A 25,579-nucleotide genomic window follows, 5' to 3' on the forward strand; every position below is an offset into this window, starting at 1 on the left:
ACAGTACGAAGTAGCCTACCATTACCTACAGTTCCACAGAAGAAGACAAATACTGGTTAAGATAAATATCACCATAAATTGACAAATATCACCAAAAGAAGATAATGCCAGCATCATAAAAGCCATGATTGAGGCATGGCAAGAGGAATGGACCAGAGCAGACTTTGGCAGAACTATATTTCAGTTCCTTCCAGTGGTTAGGGTCTTTACAAAACAGGAAATTCAGTGGTTCCACCCAGGCCTAAATCTTACATTCCTGCTGATGGCATGGGAGCATCAACTCCAAGCTGTTCACTCTCAGGCTCTCTGACACTCAGAATTGCTCCTGCGGCCTCCCAGAAAGTGTCTCACATAATCTACAACTATCATCCCTACCTGAACGTTAGAACTGAACTACACCTGGAGACAAATATTTACAGATTGGAAGAAGCACTACAGTTGGTCTCCAGTACAGAGACCTTCACTGCATTTGCCAATTCATGAGAAGACGCAGGATACTGCACTCAACACCCAACTGAAGAAACCTGTTACCACCTTTGCCAACTGTCCAGCTACTTTCTACTCAGATTCTTTGTGGGATGCCTCAACTCTATCTCCCAGCTCTACCTATCACCTGTTCCCACTCCCATACCCCCTACTCCCTTCTGAAACCCACACTCCTTTCAGGATTTTTTTGGAGAGCCTAGGGGAATGCTCCTCTTCCGAGGAACCTCTTTCTGGGTGTACCGTCAGTGCACTGTGGATCCTGGCTAGGGATGGAAGGCAGGGGGGGCAGTGAACAAACTCATTCTATGCTTCATACCTGTGAAGACACCAAGAGCCGGCAAACAACACTCAACAGAACACACACATACCACTCTATGCGCCCACACTACCGGCATTGGCACAGCTCATCATAAAAATGCTACAGTGGCTAATGGTTTCACCCCAGAGGCTACCATGAAACATAAACACATTTTGACATTGCTTTTCTTGTTCTACGTAACAGTTGCGTATTAGCAACTGTTACGTAGAACTTTATGTAGAATTTTCTTGTGCTACGTAACAGTTGCCAATAGACTTTTGGAAACAAATTTTTAGGTACAGAAAAGTTGAGAAAATATATTTATTTAATTTGAAACAGTGCTGCGTTTTGGACTCAAGGAGAACATATTGGTTCACTCACAACTTGACTGTATACAGTTTTGAGAAAGAGATTTAGAAACTGGAACTTGAAACAAGTTACTTATTAGGGAAACCCCTAGTAATGGTCTTGGTTAAGTTGATCAAAGATAAATGGAATTAGCGCAGTCAGTTATATTAGTTAATTTTCAGCGTTAGATTATGATGCATAGACCACACATGATAACATCTTGTCTGCTTTGGACTGATGTAATATCAATACAGACATTCCAGTACACTAGAGAGTACAACTTCATCTTGTAGTCATCTCCCTTTTTCGTGGATAACTATCCAGTTGATCTTTGAATTTATTCAAACTGTCAGCCTCAACTACCTGCAAGGACAACTTGTTCCAGCAATCAACAACTCGCTGGCCAAAAGAAACCTTCCTACAGTCTAATTTAAACTTCAAGCCTTGTAATTTGAATTTATGGTTTCTAGTTCTGGAATTCTTTATAACAGTGAAAAATTCCACTTTCATTCATTTTACTACTCCCTCTCAGAGCCTTGATTTCCAAGCTCTGTAGCCCATATAATTGGAAATTTTCTTGTATGGGCATCCTTTTGCTGATCTCACCATTCAAGTTGCCCATCTTTGAACCCTTTCAAGAAGCTCAATGTCTTTTTTCAGATGTGGTCTTCATGCTTGAACACAGTACTCCAAATATGGTCTTACAACTGCCTTATAAAATAGGACTGTGACATCCATGTCTCTACAGGATAATGTTCGATAAATCATCAATAGAACACCATGGGCATCCCTGGCTGCCTGTTAACACTGTTCAGGAAACTTTGTATCCGCCCATATCATAACTCCCAGATCCCTTTCCTCCTCCACTTTTTAATAGGTTGCTATTCCCCAAGTATAAGACCTTGCATTTAGCAACATTAAAACATAGCTGCCACTTTTTTTACTCTCTTTGAAGTCTGTTCATCCTGAAGGAGCACTGCTTGGCACTGATCATTAACCACTCTACCAATCTCTGTCATCTGCAAATTTTGACCTCATGCCTTCCATCCCTTCGTCAATGTCATACACAACAGTGGTCCAATAACTGATTCTTGAGGGAACCCCTCCTGATGTTACACCATTCTGAAGTATTTTCCATTAATTGCAACCCTCTGCCTTTTGCCCTGCAACCACCCAGCAATCCATCTTAGAATCTTACAAGTAATCCCAACCTGTTCAGGCTTTTAGAGTAACCTCTCATGAGGGACAAAGTCAAATGCTTTGCTAAAATCAATATAAACTATGTCGAAATTGTTCCCTACATCCAGCTCGTGAGTAACTGTGTAAAAATAGCCAACTGTTAGTTAAACATGATTTTCCCTTAACAAAACCATGTTGTAATGTAATCCTAACCATACAGCCAAAACACTTGATCTTTTTCTCACAAACAACGGTCGAAGTGAGAGGTCCTTTAGTCACCTCAGATCACAACTTGGTGATTGTGTCTTCTCCAATGGAGCCTTTATCTCATGGCTATTCCCAACCTCGTAATGCAAAATGGGATGACCTGCGAGATTTCTTTTCCTTGATCGGATTACTGTTTCAAAACTTCTAATGTCAACGTTTGCTCAGATTGTGTCAGTGAAATTATTCTTGCAGGAATGGAATCCTTTATCCCACACTCCACTTTAAAATCTCGTCCTTTATTTAAACCTTGATTTTCCAATAAATGTGCTAAGGCTGTTCAAGAGAAGAATACTGCATATCGTAATTGGCTTGTTTTTAATTCTTCAGTTTCATTTTCTGCCTACAACAAAGCTCACAACAATTGTAAAGCAGTTATTAATTGGTCCAAACTAGAGTTTGAATGGGCTCAGAGTAGAAAACTTGCTTCTTGTCCTAATGGTAGCCGAGCATTCTGGTCTCTTGCCAAAGCTATTGGCCACAGCTGTCCAAACCAGATGGTTCTTTTGTCACTTCAGCCAAGGATAAAGCTGACCTGATAGCATCCCATTTTTCTTCCGACTCATGTATTAATGATCTTAGTAAAACACTTCCCATCATTCCCAACACGCTCCATTCAATGCCGCCTGTGGACTTCCATCAAAAGGATGTCAGAAGGATTTTGACCAATCTTGATGCTAAGAAAGCTCCAGGTCCTGATGGTATTTTTCCACCTGTGCTCCTGAACTTACTCCTGTTCTTTGCCAACTTTTTTTACTTTCTTATTCCAAAGGTGTTTTTCCTTTTGCTTGGAAATTTGCTCATATTCAGCCAGTTCCTAAAAAGGGTGACAAATCCCTTCCATCCAATTATCGTCCCATTGCAATTACTTCTACTCTTTCTAAAGTAATGGAGAAATCAATTAACCACCAACTCTTAAACTACCTAGAAACCTTCCGTCTGATCAACGATTGCTAGTACGGATTCTGTCAGTGTCGATCCACTGGTGATATTCTGGCTTATGTTACCCATTTATTGACCAATTATATGGAAAAGTTCGGTGAAACACAAGCAGTTGCTTTTGACATCTCAAAGGCTTTCAGTCGTGTTTGGCATAAAGGTCTTCTAAACAAGCTTCCATCTTATGGTTTGCCAACTGTTTTTTGTAATTGGTTATCCAGTTTTCTCTCTGATCGCTCACTGAGGGTGATGGTAGATGGCGCTCTGTCTTCTAACTTTTCCACTAATGCCGATGTCCCCCAAGGTTCAGTTCTTTTCCCCACTGTTTTCCTCTTGTATATTAATGACCTTCTTCCATTGACTGTAAATCCTATCCATAGTTTTGCTGATGATAGCACATTGCATTCCACTTTCCGTTTTGAGAAACCTTGCCCTGCTCAATCAACTTCAACTTCTCGAAAATCTGCTACTAATTCCTTAAATGCCGATTTCCAGGTAATTCTCCAGTGGGGCAAAGACAACTTAGTTGATTTCAACCCTTCTAAAACTCAGTCTTGTCTTATATCTCGCAAAAAGGATTCTTCTGCTCCTATGCTTATCTTTAGTGACACTCCGATTTCTAGGCAAAATGATATATCTCTTTTGGGGATTACCCTGACTTCTAATCTCTCTTGGCACAATCACATTACAAATATTGCTTCCTCTGCATCTAAAAAACTTGGTTTTCTCTTTCGATCTCAGCGTTACTTTTCTTCCAAACAGCTGTTCACTGTGTACGAATCACAAATCTGCCCTACCATGGAATATTGCTCCCACATCTGGCATGGTGCCCCCAAAACCTCTCTCAAGCTTCTTGGTTCTTCTTGGTTCAAAAACTTCTCTCAAGCCTCTCTCAGATGCTTCAAAAATGTTTTTTTGTTTTTCTATGGCCAGTGTTAATAGCCTCTTTTCAAGACGCCAATTATCCGCATCAGTACATAAAATTAGTGTTTTGTGAAGCCCTTTTTTTAATTCTTTGATACCACTGTATTTATACTTTTGTTGCATAAGAAGAGAGCAGTTAGGTTAATTAATGATTCATCTCTAACAGAGTCTCTCCACTCGCTGTCTCATAGATGTAATTTCTGCTGCATGCCTCTTCTACAGATATTTCCATGGGCACTGTTCTTCTGAATTGGCTTCTACAATTCCCGCTCTCTCTTTCAAAACAGTCCGAACATGTGCCGCCACCAGCCAACATCCATTTACTGTCCAATTTCAAATTCACAGAACCAACTTTTCATCTTCCTCGTTTATTCATTCAATTGCCGTTTTCTGGAACAACCTTCCTTCATACGTATTTCCTGAAAATTACAGTCTACAGAAGTTCAAGTCCAATGTCAACAAATATCTTCTTTTGTCTTCTCAACCTCCATCCCAAACACGGTACTAAATATTATAGGTTCTAATACCTTTCGTGTTTGGGGTTTACATTAAAAAAAAAAAAAAAAAAATGCTTTTAGGAGCATCTGCAACTAAAGCCACATTGCTTCGTATATGTTATCTGTAAATTGCATGTGTTTAGTGATTGATTTTCAGTTTGCCGGACGAAAAACCCGAGTTTCACTTGGAAAAAACTATTTGATCCTCGCCTGAAACCGACTAACTCAGCCATGTTGGGAAAAAGACCCATAAAAATTCCTCATATCATTGACGGGACTCAAACTCAGGTCTTTTCCACCCGGTGTGGGGAAGGACAGTGATTCTACCAACTGTGCTACCCACAAGGGCTAAAACCAGGTTGTGTATCCTTCAGGATGCCATATCTATTTAAAAGTTCCTAGATTGCCCTCTTAATCATTGCTACTAAAGTTTTTCCTAACACTGAAGTCAGATCAACTTCACTATTAGAACTGTCTTTATGTATTGGGGATACATTGGCACTTCTCCAGTCCAAAGGAATCAACCCCCCCTTCCCAAATCCAAAGGTGCTCTCATAATTAACCTGAATGGTTCAATACGCTCCTTGGCAGTCTCCCTCAATATGCCATCAACTCTGGGAGCCTTACTTGCCTTTATGCTCAGAAGTTTTTTTTAATGAAGTTTTTCCACTCCCAATGCACAAGATCGTGGGAAAGTCTTAGATAACCCAGCTGATGTTGCAGAGGAATTGAATCCTATCTGTTAGTTTTCTTCTTCATTGCCGTCATACATAAAAATTTCTTGTTCCCATTCTTTGATCTCTTAGTTTGTTTTAATTAATTGTCATTAATTTGTCTTTTTAATCCTTATTCACATTCCTTTAATTTAAGCTTATAATTTCAGATTTGACATAAAAGTTGACCTTAAAATTTTAGATGGTTTTCTGATGCTTAATGTATTACTTATATACTATAATATACAATTTGTCAGCATTTTGTGAACGGTATACATCCCACAAACAAATTGCCATGCTTTATTTTCACAGCATGCTGTATATGTCAACAAAAGTCGAACTGGTGGTAAAGGATGAACAGCACTTTCTCATTATGACCATATGAATCATATATTTTTCATTTATAGGGAAAAAGCAATGCATTTAGTGACCCTGTTGAAATATATGCTTAGGTAAGAGCCACATTTTGTAGACAACAGTCAAAAAGAAAATTTATTTATTTTACATTAATGAAAGTAATGTCTGTATGACTCAAAGGAATGATGGAATGTGCTGATTCCTTCACTTTTTAATAAATCTTCAACTTAACAAAAATCCTTTTACATTTTGCATTTTTTTTTTTTTTTCAACCCTTAAAGAAATTAAAAATAAAACTTACCTGATATATTATGTATTTTGGTTTTAGCTAGGTGATGGTACCAGACAGGATGAATCTCCCCATCAGAAATATCAGCGTCTTCAACATGAGATGAGAGAATTATTAGAACAAGTAAATTTACTTAAGGTATTGTAGTACATGTATTTATTTTGTAGATATTGGTATTTTGATATTTAAATTTGTAATATAAGTTTTAAAGGTCATTATATACAGGTTCAAAAAATACTATTTGGGAACTCCACCTTTCATATGGAATGCTCTTCTCCAACATTCTACACACACACAACTGTCAGTTTAGCTAAAGACAGGGGAAACCCAAGCTTCTGTAGGTTGGGCAGGTATCCCAAAATTACATAAATAGCTCTTCTTTGATGTGGGGGGTCAAAGAAGGTCACCATTTCTTTCTGAAAATGTACTCAACTCTGACTCAGAAAAACCAGCTCTCTCAGTACAGATGACAGCAAAATAGCTTCCTCCAGCAGTGGAAACCAGCTATATCTTGTAATCCTGATGATTTTGCAACTATTTGTGATCCTAGAAGTAGACACTGCTACTAGACCACATTGCTCTCTTCACAGATCTGCCACACATACAGCCAAAAAAGGAAGAGAGAATTTTCCAGTTAACATTTTGACAATCACATGCCATATAGTGGCTTATGACCTTGCCTGTGGTTCTTCCCAACATTACTTATTTTTGTTTCTTCAATAACACATGAATTACACTAAGAATAGTTATTAGAATATTCCAACAGAAGTATATATGGATTTTTGTATACAGCCAACCACTGTATAACATGGTATTGCTACAACACGGTACTTATATAACAAGGTTTCGCTCTAACACGGTTTGAGAATTGCGGGAAATCTTGCATAACACAGTATTTTTGAGCTTTTGTGCTGGGAAAGCCCTGCTATTATGTTATATGAAATTTTCAACGTTTCCATTCCTTTTTGTGAATCCCTGCTGTTGACTCACTAGTTGTTATCGCCTTCATGATATTTTTCTTAAACATATTTCTGGGGGGGGGGTCACTACCATAAAACAATAAAAACAATGTGCACTTTCCGGTTTATTGATCTTTTCTGTTAGTGTAATGAATTATAAATGGTTGGTAAACTCGATCTTCTTGCAATTGCTATTGTACCAATAGCTGGAATTCTGTGGGTTTTCTTATTATTATGGTGAAATGTGTTTCCCCTTCCATAAAATATTCAGTCATATAAAAAATATAAATAAATTTTCAGAAACTCATTACTCCGTATCTCATTTGTGCATATCGTGTTTGTTGCAACTTGCGTGTGCCCCGTTCTTTGTTATTAATTGCTTATCATTTTTACTGTTTTAAAGTTTAGACGAGATTTTGTAGGAACCAAACTACCGTGTTATACGAGGGTTACCTGTATTTGTAATGTGAGTAAAATCTTTTTTTCTAAACTCTTGTCAGATTAAATTTTTTCTTTAACAATAAACAAGTGCTTTTTCTTGTTATATGTATAATGATATGAATTTTGTGCAGATGATTAATATATTTTCTCTATATAATATTGTGAAATTATGGATTTTTTCTCTTCAACATGCCATGTGTATTTCAAGCATACATATTTGAAAATGATAGCTTATCTGCTGGACAAGCTGCCATGTTCAAATATATTGTTCTTTAATCCATAGTGGTAACTTATAGAATTTGTTTCCTCAAGATAAGTCATCATTTAATTCAGGCCTCTAGAGATTGCTTGTGACTTGCGGGGTAGAATTTTTGTTAGCAGAAAAGACTCTATAGAGATGGGATATACTTGAACAGAAGGGGTGCAATAATATTTGTTGATACCCTTTAGTTAGATCGTTCAGAAAACTGCTAGTTTATTGGTGGGATACGCATACTAATAATTCAGTGGTGACTATAGGTGGGCAGTGGTGAAATTGATTCTTGCACTGCTTTCATTAGGACATGCATAAACTGAAAAGGGCGTAGGGGGTTATTTACTTGCTGCTTTTGTCCAAATGCTAGGAGCCTAGTAAATAAATTTAATGGATTTGAAGTATTAGTTAAGCCTTTAGCATCTTATTTAATAGAAATATCAGAAACATCTAATATAGGGGATTCAGATTTTGAATACATTGTGTGTAATGAATACAGAACGGACAGGCATTTCAAGTTGAGGTATTCACTGTACAGGATGCCAGCCTATAAGAAGTGGGATAATAAAAGAAAAATAAACTTAAAGAAGGTGGAATGAGTTTAAAAAAAAAAAAAAAAAAACTCAAGACATAATGTAAGACATCATTGTCAGAATCATTGTAATATGTAATATTTTGCTAGAATGTGTATTTTCAAATTTCAGTTCCACAAGCATTTACCTACTTCCTCACAGTTTATCTCATTAATACAATTTCTTTTTACTGTTATATTTATAAACCTTTATTACCGAAATAAAATTTAAAAAAAAAGCAATACCCCCAGTACAGAAATTAGACGCACTGCAATTATCAGCTTGATTAACAATATTACAATATTGTTAGGTATTTTACATCTGCATTCACACATGAGGAATATTAAAGGGATGGAGATGCCAGAATCAAATTCTAACAAGGAGCTGAATAATTTTGTGATAACTGAGAGAAAAGTGGAAGAGAAATTGTTGAAGCTAAATGGAAAAAAAGGCACCTGGGGTGGATGGGTTCTATCAAGTTATATTAAGAGAGGCAAAAGAAGGTCAGGAAACCTATAGCCATAATTATGAGAAAATCCTTGGATTCAGGGGAGTTCCCTATGGACTGCAGGTGTGCAAATATATTCGCACACATCCAGTTCATACGGGAATCAAAGAGTGATATGAGTAATCACGGACTGTAAGCTTAACTTGTAGTCCAGAGAAAACAATGGAGTCACTGGTTAAAGAAGTAATGCAGGATCATCTGCACAGTATGCACTTTAAACTGCAATCACAGCATGGCAAGAAAGCATTAAGGGGCAGTCTTTTCTGACCAATCTGATTGGATACTATTAGAGTGATATTGGATCTGGTTGCAAAAAATAATTTTGACATCATATACTTAGATTTCAGAAAAGTTGTTGATACTGTTCCACATAAAAGACTACTGTACAAATTGGAGCAGTGTGGCATAAATGGGTAAAGGATGGTTGAGTTGAAGAAAACAGAGTATCAGTGGGCACTGCTCTTCTTGGACAAATGTTGCTAGTGAAATTCCTCAGGGTGCATTGCTGGGTCTGCTGCTGCTGCTGCTGCTGTCTTCAGTATTTATTAATGATATAGACATATCAGGTGTATTGTCTAAGTTTCCAGATATGAAGTTTGGCCAGGGTGGTTAATTACAGTAATCAGTGTATGCCACTGAAACAAGATCTTGATAAATTAGGCTGATGGGTTGAGAAGTAGGAAGTTTAACATTGACAAATGCAAGGTACATCATATGGGTAGCAATAACCCCACTTAATGTACCAACTGTGTGATACCACACTCAGGTTAGTGGAGAATGAAAAAGATCTGGTAGGGGGAGATAATTGCGTAGTTAGATATGTAGTTCTCTGGGCATTGCAGACTGGCTGCCAGTACAGCCCAGGTTTGTCGATGATATACAGGAATTTCGCCAGTAGAGATAAGTACACAATCGTCCCATTGCATAAGGCAAGGTTAGGCCACATCTTATAGTACTGCATACATGTCTAGAAGCCTCATTTGCAGAAATATGTGGATCTTGGAGCAGCTGCAGAGAAAAGCAGAAAGGTTAATGAGAGCGAATGAAATGGTGCTGTTACAAAAAAAAAGCTTCAGTTTGGTAAACTGCAGCATCTGGAAACTAGGCACCTGTTAGCAGATCTGATTGAGTTGTTTAGGGGTTGAGTTAGCTCAACATTGATGGAATCCTTCCTCTTCCTCAGGCTATATGCATGAGGGGGCAGAAATGGAGAAAGTAGTGGGAAAAGGATAAAAGAACAGATTACATTGGTCGGCATAAATTTCCTCCCAAAAATAATTTCAACTGATTCTTGTAGAAATTATGTTCAAAAACTCAGATATGTGCTTAAAAAAAATTCTCATCACTTTCAGTTTTCAAATATCATAGTTTTATGACCGAAAACCAAGACCTGTAGTTGGATTAATCATCTTTTCCATCTATTCTGGTTTTTTTTTTTTTTTTTTTTCCTAGAACATCTAGGAGATTTCTATAGCACTCAAGAAGGTTCTGGAACTTTCTGAAATACTGTTACTTGCAGAAGAAAGGTTGGCATTCTTCTGGAAGGTGCTAGAACTCATGATGGAGTTCACTATAAACATTGTGAGCCTTCTAGAAACTTCTCTACCAGTATATATATGAGTGGTTCCACACCAAGAAAGCATATTCATATTTCAAAAAGTGTATGTGTTTCAGAGAGCGAGTGGTGAACAAGTGTTTTAGTGAATTAGTGTTTATAAACAAGTGTTGTGTGCATAAGTGTAAATCGTCAACTGTGTGTGTGTGTGTAAATTAGAAATAAAAATCTACAATTTCTTAATTATGTTCTTATGTGTGTATACCTCAACTGTATATGAAATATGTTGCATTCTTGCCAAAATAGCTTTTGCTACATTTGTGGAGAAGTGGTGTTAAAATCACAGCAGATGTCACTATCACAACTTGTGAGAGAAGCCTGTGAACTCTATTTTGGATGTTACGTCAAAGGTCAATATAAAGTATGGGCTCCAAAGATTTACAGTAGCTCATGTTCAAGGACATTAATAGGCTGGCTTAGAAGTAGCCATAAATTGATGCCTTTTGCTGTTCAGGTGATATGGTGGGAACATATAAATTACCACATGAATGATTGTTACTTTTGCATGACCAATATTTCTTGGAAATCCAAGCATAAAGGTATCTCCTCACGATGATGCAATATGAGCACCAAGGCCACCAGAAACTTATGGACTCGACCCTGATTCTTGATCGGAAAAGCAGTCTCCAGAAGATGCAGAACCCAGAATGAGTACAGATAAAGACTTTTCAACTCTTCATGCTGCAAAGCCACATTCTAATCACTCAGGCAGAATTGAACGATTTGGTCTTCTCCAAAACCTAAGCTCAATTACTAGGATCGTGACTTCAGCAGTGAAATCTTGAAAAGGGTATCAAAGTGTCTTGTTATAGAAAGAGAAAATCTAAAATAATGACCTATTACTCCATGGATGTTGCTTTGATTTATTGTAACAGCGCATTAGAGTCTAAAAAAATGTGTAAAATGCAACGTGTTTGCAGATCTCTCTCGATGGCTAGATCATTCTCGAGCAAAGAATGATCTAGCCATGGAAGATGTCTTTGTGTGTGTGTGTGTGTGTGTGTGTGTGTGCGTGCGTGCGTGCGTGCGTGCGTGCCAGGTGCAGAGAATGTGAAGAAATTAGGCGTCAACTCAGCGTTCTGATGGGCATATATGAGAGCCTTAAGAGTCTGGTGGATGCCCTAGAAGGAATTAAAATGGAGGCCCATAAAGTTCTCAGCTGCCGAACTCAATGCCAGAGCTCACTCTTATGCACCAGGCAACACAGTGGCAACCTTCAGGGCAGAATGCCCTGATCCCAAAGGAGCTAGTTATTGTTGGTGACTCAATTGTCAGGGGAAACGGGAAATATATTGTACAAAAACGATAAGTGGAATAGGACTAGGGTATGTCTGCCAGGGGCAAAAGTTGATGACATTGTAGAGCAGATATCCTCTTTTAAGGGCAAAGGAGGGGATATTGTTGTACACTTTGGCACTAATAACATGCTGAAAAAAAAAGTCGTGAGTTAGAGTTAAATTTGAAAGTAGTAGTAGTAGTAGTGGCATGTGATGCATGAAAGCAAGTGTATGAGTTTATGCAGCATGAGCGGGAAAAAAAATATATATATATCACACAATTCCCTCCATATGCCTGTCCAGTTCCTTCTTAAATTTATTTAACCTATCAACTTCCACAACGACAGATGGAAGTTTGTTCCAGCAATTAACCACCCGCTGACTAAAGGTAAATTTCCACACATCTATTTTACATCTGTTTTTTCTTAATTTGAATTTATGCCTCCTTAGGTTTGTAATCTGAACAAGTGGAAGGATCCCATCAGAATTCAGCGTGCTCAACCCATTCAAGGCCTTATACACCACAATCAGATCACCGCGCAGGTGCCTAGTCTCCAGCCACTGCAATTTGCAGAACTTAAGCCTCTCTTGGAAGGAGGATCCCTTCATTCCCCTCACCAATCTTGTTGCCCTTCTCTGTACACGCTCAAGCAAATCTACATCCTTCCTAAAATGAGGCCTCCAGACCTGTACGCAGTACTCAAGGTATGGCCTGACCATTGCCTTATACAGAGGGACAATCACCTCCTTTTCCCTGCTAGCAAAATTCCTATATATCATTGACAAAACCCCATGACCTGCCCTGGCAGCCTGTCTGCATTGCTCAGAAAACTTCATATCTGACTGCACAATTACTCTCAGGTCTTTCATTTTCTACCACCTTGCAGTACTTTGCATTTGTCAAGGTTAAACTTCAGTTGCCACTTCTTAGCCCATCTGCCCAAATTATCAAGATCCTGTTGCAGTAGCACACTGTCATTAACAACCCTGCCAACCTTTGTATCATCTGCAAACTTCGACACGAAGCCTGATATACCTTCATCAATATCATTGATAAATATACAAAACAACAGAGGACCCAACACCGAACTCCGTGGGACTCCACTAATAACATTAGTCCACGAAGAGCAGCACCCATTAATTATCACTCTCTGTCTTCTCCTACTCAACCATCCTTTTATCCATTGTAGCAACTTACCCTTAATGCCCTTCTGCTCCAATTTGTACAATAGTCTTCCATGCGCAGCAGTGTCAAAAGCTTTCCTGAAATTCAAATATATGATATCAAAATTATTTTTTGCATCCAGTTCCTTTGTAACCACATCATAATAAACTATCAAATTTGTCAGACAAGACTTTCCCTTAACAAACCCATGCTGTGTCTGAATTTTGCTGCAGTCTTGTCTAGATGATCATGCATCTTTAACCAGTGGCTCCATCATTTTACCCGGAACAGAAGTTAAACTAGCTGGTCTGTAATTACTCATGTCACCCCTCGATCCACTTTGTAAATTGGGGATACATTTGCACATCTCCAGTCCGTGGGGACCTCCCCTGAGTCCAAGGATGCTCTCATAATTATAGCTAAGGGTTTGCTTAGTTGCTTTGCCACCTCCTTTAATATAACTGGATAGATCCAATCCACCCCAGGTGCCTTTCTTATGTTTAACTTTAACAATTTCTCCTCCACTTTGTTCTCAGTTATTACAAAATCATTAAGCACCCTGCTACAATTTGATAACCTTCTGCCATTTTCAAACCTTAATAACTCCTCATGTGTGAATGTAGATGCAAAATACTCATTCAGTTTGTTTGCTATCTGAGCAGTATCATCAACAGTCAAACCATTGATATCAAGTGGACCAATCAGATTCATTCCCTTCCTTTTAGAGTTTATATAAGTAAAGAAATCCTTTCTGTTTTTCTTAGCATCTTTTGCCAAAGATTTCTCGTAATCTGCCTTCGCCTGCCTAACCTCCTTTGTGATCTGATTACAGACTACAGTCGGTCCTCGTATAACACGTGTTTGCATTACACGAATTCGATCATACACGATTTATAAATAGGGGAACGTTATCTTATATAACACGAACCGAATTCGCTTATACACGATTCGCCTTTGTGTTTACAAGAAATGGCAGTCGAATGCGGAATCACCCCAACTGAACGCAACACGATAGGAACGAAGAAGATTCTGAAAATGTATTTATGTGTTTTATATCAGTGAAGGGGAAACACATTTCACCATAATAACGTAAAAACCAACAATTCCAGCTATCGATATAATCGCAAATGCAATTAGATAGAATTTACTACCAGTTTATAACAGATTCTACTAGCAGAAACGCAACTGGAAATTGTTTTTATTGTTTTATGGTAGTAACCCCCAGAAATGTGCTTTAGTAAAATGTGAGGTGTTAATAGTGTATCTCGGCCTTTACGGTGTTGTTTATTCACACGCGCGCAGCTTTGTTTCTGTGTATCAAGCGTGCCACCTCGTTTGTAATTGTGCTTTATTCCCTAAAAATTAGTAAAATACTTAAAATGTGTGAAAAGGAAGAGTCCTGGCTAAGACACTGCAGATTCAGAGAGAAAAAAAAAGAAGCAATATCGATAAACAGAGGCGGACTGGGTCAAAAATTCTTACCCGGGAAAATTTGTAGTGGCCTCATACTACGGTTTATGGCCAAAATCACACCGGCCTCCGGCCCACCGTGGTTTCCCCCGTAAGGCTTATGGCCAGTCCGCTTCTGTCGATAGAGAAAAAAATATGAAATTGTGAAACGCTTTGAGCGAAATGAAAGACCATGTGATATTGCACGTGCTACAGACCTAAATAAGGCAACGCGGAGAATTACAAAGAATGCAGAGAAAATAAAAACAACTTTCATAGCGGGAACAACTCAAAGTGTAATTAAAATCAATTAGATTAAGACACAAAGAATTGGAAGAGATGGAACGGCTGTCTTCTCTTTGGATAGAAAATCAAACAAAAAGCAAGTTTGCTTACGATAGAAGCAAAAGCATTAGCAATATTTTATTACGACTTACGTATTATAATTTATACTTACGTATTATAAAATACGTAAGTATTTTATTACGACTATTTTATTTAATATAATAAATTTTTTACGAATAAAATACGTATTTTATCCGTAAAAAATACTTTTTTACTATTAAAAAATACTAAAAATACTTTATTATAATATAATATTATTTTTATTACGTATTTTAATTGTTATAAAATACGTAAGTATTTTATAACGATTAAAATTACCCGATTATTTATTGTGTTTGGTAATGTTTTGGTTCCAAATGTGTGTTCAATCTTGGGTGGTCGGCACCTAACCCCACTTTTCCCATAGGGCCTGTTGTTTATATTGCATGATTTTGCATTGCACGAGGGTTTCTAGGAACGCAACTATCGTGCTATGCGAGGACAGACTGTACCTTATATCTGCCATAGGCTTCTGAGTTGCTTGATAATTTATATGCATCCCATGCATTTTTCTTCTCTGTCACGAGTCTCATTAGTTCATTTGATAACCATTTAGGCCTAAACCTTGAACAATATTTCTTAATAGGTATGAAACTTTTAGTAGCATCCACGATTAATTCCTTGAATTCTTCCCACTTAGAATTTACTGTTGGTAACTTCGTCAGTTGATCCCATTGTACAGAATTTAAAAACTGTCTGAGACCACTGTACTCACCTTTACGGAAGGAAAAGCCCTTTCCTTTACCCCTGATGGTAATTATATCTTTAAGTAAATCCCACATCAGTACACTGTGATCACTGCCACCTAGTGGTTCCTTTATCTGCAAATTCTTAATACATGAATGATCACTGCTGATAACCAGATCAAGAGTATTATCCTCTCTGGTTGCCTCTCGAACATGCTGCTGCAGAAAACAATCATCCAATAAATCCACAAAAGTCTTACTAGTCTGTGAGTGACCAATCCACAAGTTCCAGTCAATATATGGGAAGTTAAAATCCCCCATTATAAGACATTCTTATTTACTAGCCCACTCTATTTCTCTGAATAATTGTTCATTATACTCATTCGAGTCATTAGGCCTATAACACACTCCTACTCTTATTTTTGCTTTCACATTGCTTATGTCACACCAAACTGACTCAATAGTGCACTGTTCATCTATATCAGCTGGATGCACTTCTTTTGATTTTATGTTTTTCTTAATTAACACCATAACACCACCTCCCTACCTATCCTGTCTATCCTTTTTATACACATTGTACTCCCCAAATTCCAGTTCTGCATTCCTTATATTTGTGTGACACCACGTCTCTGCTATCCGAACAATATCCGCCTTTGATGTCTTGACCAACACTTCAAATTCATCAAATTTATTTACTATACTTCTAGCATTGTTATACATGCAAGTATACATGTACCTATCCTTATTATTAGTTACCTTAATACATTCCATATACCCACCTGTTTCATGATGACTGCCATCCGTCCCTGAAACCCCCAGCACCCCTCGTTCCAGGTCGCTACTTATTCTAATAGAAGTAGTGTAAGAATCACCTTCACCTCTGCCTGCAGCTACTTTTAAACTTTTAGTCTGTGAACCCCCCCAAGCTAGAAGTTTTCCAACCCACCTAACACTGCCTCGATAGCATCAGCAAATATTCTTGCATCCTTTCTATTTAAGTGTATCCCATTCCTGTAGAAGCAGTCTCTCCTGTTAACAAGCACAGACCACGCTGAAAAAAATTCTACCCCTTGAGCCTTGCACATTCCCTCCATGGCCAAATTGATTGACAAGGCTCTCATCATGTATTCCCTCCTATCGTGTCTGGGCAGAATTGAAGACACTTTCAAATTTAACCCTGACTCACTACTTTTTTGCAACATTGACCTGTACTTGTTAAGTAAATCTGCAGATCTCCTACTCTTAATGTCATTGGTGCCAACATGTACAACAATATCACATTTTGTGCCCTAAAAAGATATATGCTTTATCCAACTTTTGCCCCTGGCAGACATACCCTGGTCCTGTTGAAAGTGTCTGCAATCCTGCCCAGACACGATAGGAGGGAGTATATGATGAGCCTTGTCAATTAATTTGGCCCTAGAGAGATTGTGGAGGGCTCATGGGGTAGAATTTTTCTCAGCGTGATATGTGCTTGTTAACAAGAGAGATTGCTTCCACAGGGATGAAATACACTTAAATAGAAAGAGTGCAAGAATATTTGCTAATGCAACTGAGGCAATATTAGGTGGGTCTAAAAACTGCTAGTTTGGGGGATTCACAGATTAATAGATTTAACAGTAGCCGAAGGCAGAGGTGGAGATGATTCTTACACTGCTGCTCATTATTGCAATGAGCAACAGTGCAATAGAAGCAGTTGTTGTGGAGGTCATGAAACAAGTAAATACATGGGCTGTGTTAGAGTAATTAAGAGTAAGAACAGGTGCATCTATACTTGCATGTACACCAATGCTAGGAGTATAGTAAATAAATTTGATGAATTTGAAGTGCTGGTTAAGATATCCAAGGCGGATATTGTTGGGAGTATCAGAGATGTGGTGCCACTCAGATATAAGGGATGCAGAATTGGAATTTCGGGAGTAAAATGTGTACAGAAAGGATAGACAGGATAGAAATGGAGGAGGGGTTATGCTGTTAGTTAAGAAACACTTAAAATCTAAGGAAGTGCATCCAGTTGACATAGATGGACAGTGCAATGTTGAGTCAGTTTGGTGTGACATAAGCACTGGGAAAGCAAAAATGAGGGTGGCAGTTTGTTATAGGCCTAATGACTCTGATGAGTGCAATAAACAAATATTCAGAGAAATAGAGTGGGCCAGTAAATCATTGTCTTATAATGGGGGATTTTAACTTCTCAGTTATAGCTGGAACTTGTGGGTTGGTCACTTGCACACTAGCAAATCTTTTGTGGATTTATTGGATGATTGTTTTCTACAGCAGCATGTTAGAGACGCAACAGGAGGGACTAACACTCTTTATCTGATTATCAGCAGTGATTATTCATGCATTAAGAATTTACAGATAAAGGAACCACTAGATGGCAGTGATCACGGTGTACTGATGTGGGATTTACTTAAAGGTGTAACTACCATCAGGAGTAAAGGGAAGGGTTTTTGCTTTCGTAAAGGCAACTACTGTTTTCTAAGAGATTTTTTTAGGTTCTGTACAGTGGGACCAACTGATGATGTTACCAATAGCAAATTCTAAATGGGAAGCATTGAAGGAAGTAATTTTGGAAGCTACTAGGCCTTTTGTTCCAACTAAGAAATACTGCTCCAGGTTCAGGCTTAAATGGATGTCAGATGAACTAATGAGACTCGTGGCAGAGAAGAAAAATGCATGGGATGCACATAAATTGTGAAGCGACACAGAAGCCTATGATAGATACAAGCTAGTCTGTAATCAAGTCACAAAGGAGGTTAGTCAAGCAATGGCTGATTATGAAAAATCTTTGGCAAAGAATGCAAAGAAAAACAGCAAAGACTTCTTTACTTATATAAACTCTAAAAGGAAGGGGATGAATCTGATTGGTCTACATGATATCAGTGGTTTGACTGTAGATGATCATTCTAAGACAGCTGCCGAACTAAATGAGTATTTTGAGTATACATTCACACATTAGGAGTTATTCAAGGAGGAGAGGGTCAGATGTTTATCAAACTCTAACAGAGAGTTAAATGATTTTGTAATAACTGAGAGCAAAGTGGAGAAGAAATTGTTGAAGTTAAACATAAGAAAAGCACCTGGGGTGGATGGGATCTATCCAGTTATATTAAAGGAGGCAGCAAAGGAAGTAAGCAAACTCTTAGCCAAAATTATGAGCGCTTCCTTGGATTCAGGGGGGTCCCCATGGACTGGAGGTGTGCAAATGTGTCACCAATTCACAAAGGGGATTCAAAAGGTGAAACAAGTAACTATAGACTTGTTAGTTTAACTTCTATTCCTGGAAAATAACGGAGTCAGTTGTTAAAGAAGCATTGCAGGATCATCTAGACAAGATAATAGTAATAATTCAGACACAGCATGAGTTTGTCAAGGGGAAGTCTTGTCCAACCAATTTGATTGGATACTATGATGTGGTCACAAAGGAATTGGATGCAAAAAATAATTTTGTTATCATATACAGTCAGTCCTCGTATAGCATGATAGTTGTGTTCCTAGAAACTCTCATGCAATGTAAAATTGTACAATATAAATAACAGTCCCTATGGTAAAAATAGGGTTAGGTGCCAACCACCTAAGTTGAACACACATTTGTAACCAAAACATTACGAAACACAATAAATAATCATAATAAAATACCTAAGTATTTTATTACGACTATTACGTAATAAAATGTTGCTAATGCTTTTGCTTCTATCATAATCAAACTTGTTCTGTATTTGATCTTCTGTTCAAACAGGTGACAGCCATTTCATCTCTTCCAATTCTTTGTCTTGATCTAATGGATTTTGTTACACTGAGTTCTTGCTATGAAAGAATTTTTGACCCAGTCCGTCTCAGTCTATCAATATTGCTTTTCTTTTTCTCTCTGAGTCTGTAGTGTCTTCACCAGTGCGCTTCCTTTTCACACCTTTTAAGTATTTTACTCATTTTTAGGGAATAAAGCACAATTACAAAATGAGGAGGCATGTTTGATACACATAAACAAAGCTGCACGCGTGTAACAAATGAATAAACAACACAGTATAGGCAGAGACACACTATTAACACCTCACTAGCTCACATTTTACTAAAGCACATTGCTGGAGGTCACTACCATAAAACAAAAACAATTTCCAGTTGCGTTTTTGCTAGTGGAATCTGTTAAAAAAAAGGGTTGTAAACTTGATCTAGTTGCATTTACGATAATACCGATAGCTAGAATTGTGTGGGTTTTTACTTTATTATGATGAAATGTGTTTCCCCTTCACTGGTATAAAAAACATAAATACATTTTCAGAATCTTCTCTTCATTCCTATCGTGTTGCATTCAGTTGGTTTGATTCCGAGATTTGACTGCCATTTCTTGTAAACCCAAAGGTGCATTGTGCATATGCGAATTCGGTTCGTGTTATATACAATATCGTTTCCCAATTTATAAATCATGTATGATCGAATTCGTGTAGTTTAGTGTAAACACGTGTTATACAAGGACTGACTGTACTTGGATTTTAGGAAAGCTTTTGATACTGTTGCACATGGAAGACTACTGTACAAATTAGAGCAGTGTGGCATTACGGGCAAGTTGTTACGATGAATAAAAGGATGGTTGAGTGGGAAAAGACAGAGTGGTGATCAATGCATACTGCTCTATGTGGACTAATGTTATTAGTGGTGTCCCTCAGGGTTCGGTGTTGGGCCTGTTGTACTTTTGTATATTGATGAAGGTATATCAAGCTTAATATCAAAATTTGTTAATAACGGTAATGATAGTATGTGCTGCAGCAGGATCTGGAAAGTGGGAAATGGGCTGAGAAGTGGCAACTGAAGTTTAACATTGATAAATGCAAAGTACTGCACATGGATAGCAGTAACCCCAGAGAAATGTACCAACTATGTGGTGTGTTACACTCAGGGTAGTGGAGAATGAAAGAGACCTGGGCGTAATTGTGCAGTCAGATATGAAGTTTTCTGAACAGTGCAGACGTGAGTAGGTCACGGGGTTCTTGTCAATGATATACAGGAATTTTGCGAGCATGGATAAGGAAGTTGTTATCCCCTTGTATACTATCAGACTGCTGTCACTGTGCTTCTGTTGAGATGGTACTTTTATTTTCAAAACATTCTCCATGTCACCACACCCAAGTTCACTTTAGTGTACGCAAGATTGATTGCTGTACAAAATCCTTTTCCCTTCCACCAGAAGCTGTTTTCTCTGGAAATGCTATCATTGCTTTTGTGTTGATACACTGAGGGTAGCTTACCTACAGAATTCCTATTGATACAATATTCTGCATATAGCGTATGCACGCACGCACACTAAAAACTGCTCTCACTGTCATGTGTCTCATGGGTCCCTGGTGATATTTTGGTGCACTTTTATTGGATAACACATATTAGGATACTTTTTTGTCATTAGGACATGTACTCTTCCTGATTGATGTTTAAGCTTGACCATCACATGCAAGAGGGAAGACACATCACATGAGCATCTGTCCTCCACCTGCTTACAATTTGCCAGAAAGCTCAGAAGTTCTGAAGTTTGTAATTATACTGCGTATTGTATATGGCATTGTACCATCTATTCACATTCACATTTGCTCAACTAATATCTTATCTACTGGCCGCTAAAACATTTGCTTTACTAACGATTCATGTAAAATTTGCTTATTCATTAGCAAATTTTACATGAATTGTAAAATTCATGTAAAATTTTACAATTTATTAGTTTTCTTGTAGTCTTGATAACATAATGTATATTTATATTAGTATCTGTTTGGCTTTAAATAGTCAGAGTTAAGAGTAAAAATTTATCATGAGCGTTTGTCCTCCACCTGCTTACAATTTGCCAGAAAGCTCAGAAGTTCTGAAGTTTGTAATTATACTAAGTATTGTGTATGGCATTGTACCATCTATTCACATTCAGATTTGCTCAAGTCATATCATCTTCTTATAATCTACTGGCCACTACAACATTTGCTTTACCAACAATTCATGTAAATAGTCAGGGTTAAGAGTAAAAGTTTATCATGAGCATTTGTCTTCCACCTGCTTACAATTTGCCAGAAAGCTCAGAAGTTCTGAGCTTTCTTTGCCAGAAAGTTCAGAACCTCTTATCATCTACTGGCCGCTACAACATTTGCTTTACCAACAATTCATGTAAAATTTGCTTATTCATTAGTGTTCCTGTAGTCTTGATAACATAATGTATATTTATATTAGTATCTGTTTGGCTTTAAATAGTCAGGGTGAAGAGTAAAAGTTTATCTTTGAAGTTAGTTTTCTATCTCTTACAGGAAACTGCTCAGACTGAGCATAAATTGGAAGAGATATCACCAGTTGTTCTGACACAAAATATTGAACATCTGCAGAAGCAACTAATTGAACTTAATCTGGAACAGGTGCTTGGATCGCAAGCTATAACTGACCTTTCTGATCCTCAGAGTTCTCTCCAGAAGTAAGTTAAAAATAAATTTAAAATTATGTCTGTACATACAAACACACATCCAGTGTAAAATCTTGCTTTAACTTTAGGGCCTGTGTTAATGCTGATTATCTGTTAAAACCAAAGAGCATACAGTTACTGAAATTGTTAGATTGTTATGAAAAAATTAAAAAATGATACTGTATTTTAGTGACTTACCAGTTATTTGGAGTAGAAAAATCTGGGTTTGTTCAGGGGATACCTTGTCTGACCAATTTGATTGGATACTACAATATGGTCACAAAGGAACTGGATGCAAAAAATAATTTTGATATCATATACTTCGATTTCCAGAAAGCTTTTAATACTGTTGCACATGGACTACTGTACGAATTGGAGAAGTATTAAGGGCAAATTGCTACAATGGATAAAAGGATAGTTAAGTGGGAGAAGACAGACAGTGGTAATCAGTGGAAACTATTCTTCATGGACTAATGCTATTAATAGAGTCCCCCAGGGTTCAGTGTTGGGCCCATATTTTTTCTATATTTATCAGTGATATTGATGAAGGCATATCAGGCTTAATGTCCAAGTTTTCAAATGATAAGAAGGTTGGCAGAGTGGTTAATGACACCATGTTAATGCAACAGAATCTAGAAAAGTTAGGCAGTTGGGCTGAGAAATGGCAATTGAAGTTTAACATTGACAAATGCAAAGAACAGTAAACCCCAGCTATTTGCGGAGGTTACGCTCCTGAGAAATGCCGCGAATACTGAGTTATGGCTCCCATAGTAATAAAAGGGTTCCATTCCAAAGTATGAAATATATAAGAAAAACTAGTCTAAAATTTTGTCTATGTATGTATTATATATACCTAAATAATATTAGCATTAGTTGAGGCATATAATGCAAGAAAGCAAGCTTATACAGCATCAGCCAAAAAAAAAAAAAAAAAACACCCCTCCCATTTTACCCATCCGGTCACTCCAAATGTTTGTCTAGTTCGGCCTTAAATTTATTTAAGCTATCAACTTCCACAACAACAGATGGGAGTCTATTCCAGCAATCATCTACCAGTTGGCTAAAGGCAAACTTCCACACATCTATTCTACAACTGTCTGCCCTCAATTTGAATCTATGCCCCCTCAAGTTCTTAATCTGAGCAAGTGAAAGTATCCCGTCAGCATTGAACCTGCTCAAACCATTCAAAGTCTTATACACCTCAATCAGATCATCTCGCAGGTGCCTAGTCTCTGGATGCTACGACTTGCAGAACGTAAGCCTTTCTTTGTTTTTCATTCTCCACCTACCTGAGTGTAGTACCACACAGTCAATACATTTCTCTTGGGTTACTGCTACCCATATGGAGTACTTTGCATTTGTCAATGTTAAACTTCAGTTGCCACTTCTCAGCCCATTTCTAGATCCTGTTGCAGTAGATATTGTCTTTATTGTCATTAACAACCCTGCCAACCTTTGTATCATCTGGAAACTTGGACATTAAGCCTGATATACCTTCATCAATATCATTGATGAAGGCACACATAACAGTGTGCTCAGCACCGAACCCTGGGGGACTCCGCTAATAACATTAGTCCATGCAGAGCAGTTTCCATTTATTACCTCTCTCTGCCATCTCCCACCCAACCATCCCTTTATCCATTGCAGTAACTTTCCCTTAATGCCGTACAACACCAATTTGTTCAGCAGTCTTCCATGCGCAACAGTATCAAAAGCCTTCCTGAAATTCAGGTATATGATATCAAAATTATTTTTTGCATCCAGTTCCTTTGTGACCACATCATAGTATCCAATCAAATTGGTCAGACAAGACCTCCATTTAACAAACCATGCCGTGTCTTAACAATTACTGCAATCTTGTCTAGATGATCCTGCTATGCTTCTTTAACCGGTGACTCCATTATTTTTCGCGGAATAGAAGTTAAGCTAACAGGTCTGTAATAATTTGTGTCACTGTTTTGAACCCCCTTTGTGAATTGGGGATACATTTGCACATCTGCAGTCCATGGGGACCTCCCCTCACTCTAAGGATGCTCTCATAATTATGGCTAAGGGTTTGCTTCCCTTGCTGCCTACATTATAATTGGATAGATTCAATCTGCCCCAGGTGCCTTTTTTTTATGTTTAACTTCAACAGTTTTCCATCCACTTTGCTCTTGGTTATCACAAAAATCACTTAGCTCCATGTTAGAGTTTTATAAACTCCTGGCATTCCCCTCCTTGATTAACTTCTCGTATGTGAATCTAGATGCAAAATACTCATTTAGTTTATCAGCTACTTGAGCAGGATCATCAATAGTCGAACCATCTATGTTAAGTGGACCAATCTGATTCATCCCCTTCCTTCTAGAGTTTACATAAGTAAAGAACTCTTTGCTATTTTTCTTTGCATCCTTTGCCAAAGATTTCTCGTAATCTGCCTTCGCCTGCCTAACCTCCTTTATGACTTGATTACAGATTAGCTTATATCCATTGTAGGCTCCTGTGTCACGTGTTAATTTGTATGTATCCCATGTATTTTTCTTCTCTGCCACAAGCCTCATTAATTCATCCGGCATTCATTTAGGCTTAAACCTTGAACAGTATTTCTTAGTTGGTATGAAAAGCCTAGTAGCCTCCAAGATTAAGTCCCTGAAGCCTTCCTATTTAGAATTCACTGTTGGTAACATCATCAGTTGATCCCACTGTAGTCACCTTTACAAAAATAAAAATCCTTCCCTTTAGCCTTGATGGTAGTTGCATCTTTAAGTAATTCCCACATCGGTGCACTGTGATCACTGTCACCTAGTGGTTCCTTTATCTGCAAATTCATAATAATATTACTATGTACATAGACCGTACATAGTGAAATACAAGCATAAGGCATCAAAATGCAAATAAGAAAAAAATTTAATAATAAATATAATATTTATTAGAAATTTCAAATGAATCTTTCAAACCAGCCTTTGCTAGCTAAAATACTTATCCTGCCAGTGCTATCACCTGTTTTGCCTTTTCGCAAATGATGAGTGAACTTAACAGAGTTTTATTTTGAGCTCAACCTTCTAATCTTCAAATCTAATCTACAGATTTAAAGCTTTTTTCATTTTTCTTTTCTTTCTTTTCAATGGATAAAGAGAGGGCGCTGACTCTCTTTAAAAATTACAGCTGTGAATTACAGGCTTCGAGAAAGCGATAAGTGTTTGCCTTTTTATTTACCTAATTGTTATTTTATATTGTACTTTAAACGTAGTCTTATAGTTATTGTTACGCTGGTTATTTTTAATTTAGATAAAGAGTTTTTGTAGATTACTACGTAATATATGTAAAACCGTTATTTCATTCGAATCTTGCAGCCATTGTTTTTATATAAAGTAGTAGGGAATTCAAATTTTTAATTGTGGTAACTAGGCAGCTCTAACATATAATTATATAGCATAATATGCATCACTGCATTTAGGATTCTATTAGATAGCATGGTATTGACAATTAATTAATTAAATTTATTGATCCTATTAATTTAAAATATCATGCCTCAGACTAGAGCAGCAAAGCAACGGGCACAAACTG

General features: G+C 37.6%; 1 protein-coding gene across 1 annotated transcript in view; it reads left to right on the forward strand.

The window, feature by feature from the left end:
- The window catches only part of DCTN2-p50 (dynactin subunit 2), a 194,615-nt gene that overhangs the window by 72,070 nt on the left and 96,966 nt on the right, over positions 1-25,579 (forward strand). Inside the window, exons 5-6 of the mRNA XM_090380696.1 lie at positions 6,334-6,432; positions 21,882-22,042. Coding sequence (XP_090236822.1) covers positions 6,334-6,432; positions 21,882-22,042 — 260 coding nt within the window. The remainder of the gene's footprint in view (positions 1-6,333; positions 6,433-21,881; positions 22,043-25,579) is intronic.

Source organism: Mastigoproctus giganteus, chromosome 1 (assembly GCF_048544385.1).
Source record: "Mastigoproctus giganteus isolate SK-2022 chromosome 1, ASM4854438v1, whole genome shotgun sequence".
NCBI classification, from domain to species: domain Eukaryota; kingdom Metazoa; phylum Arthropoda; class Arachnida; order Uropygi; family Thelyphonidae; genus Mastigoproctus; species Mastigoproctus giganteus.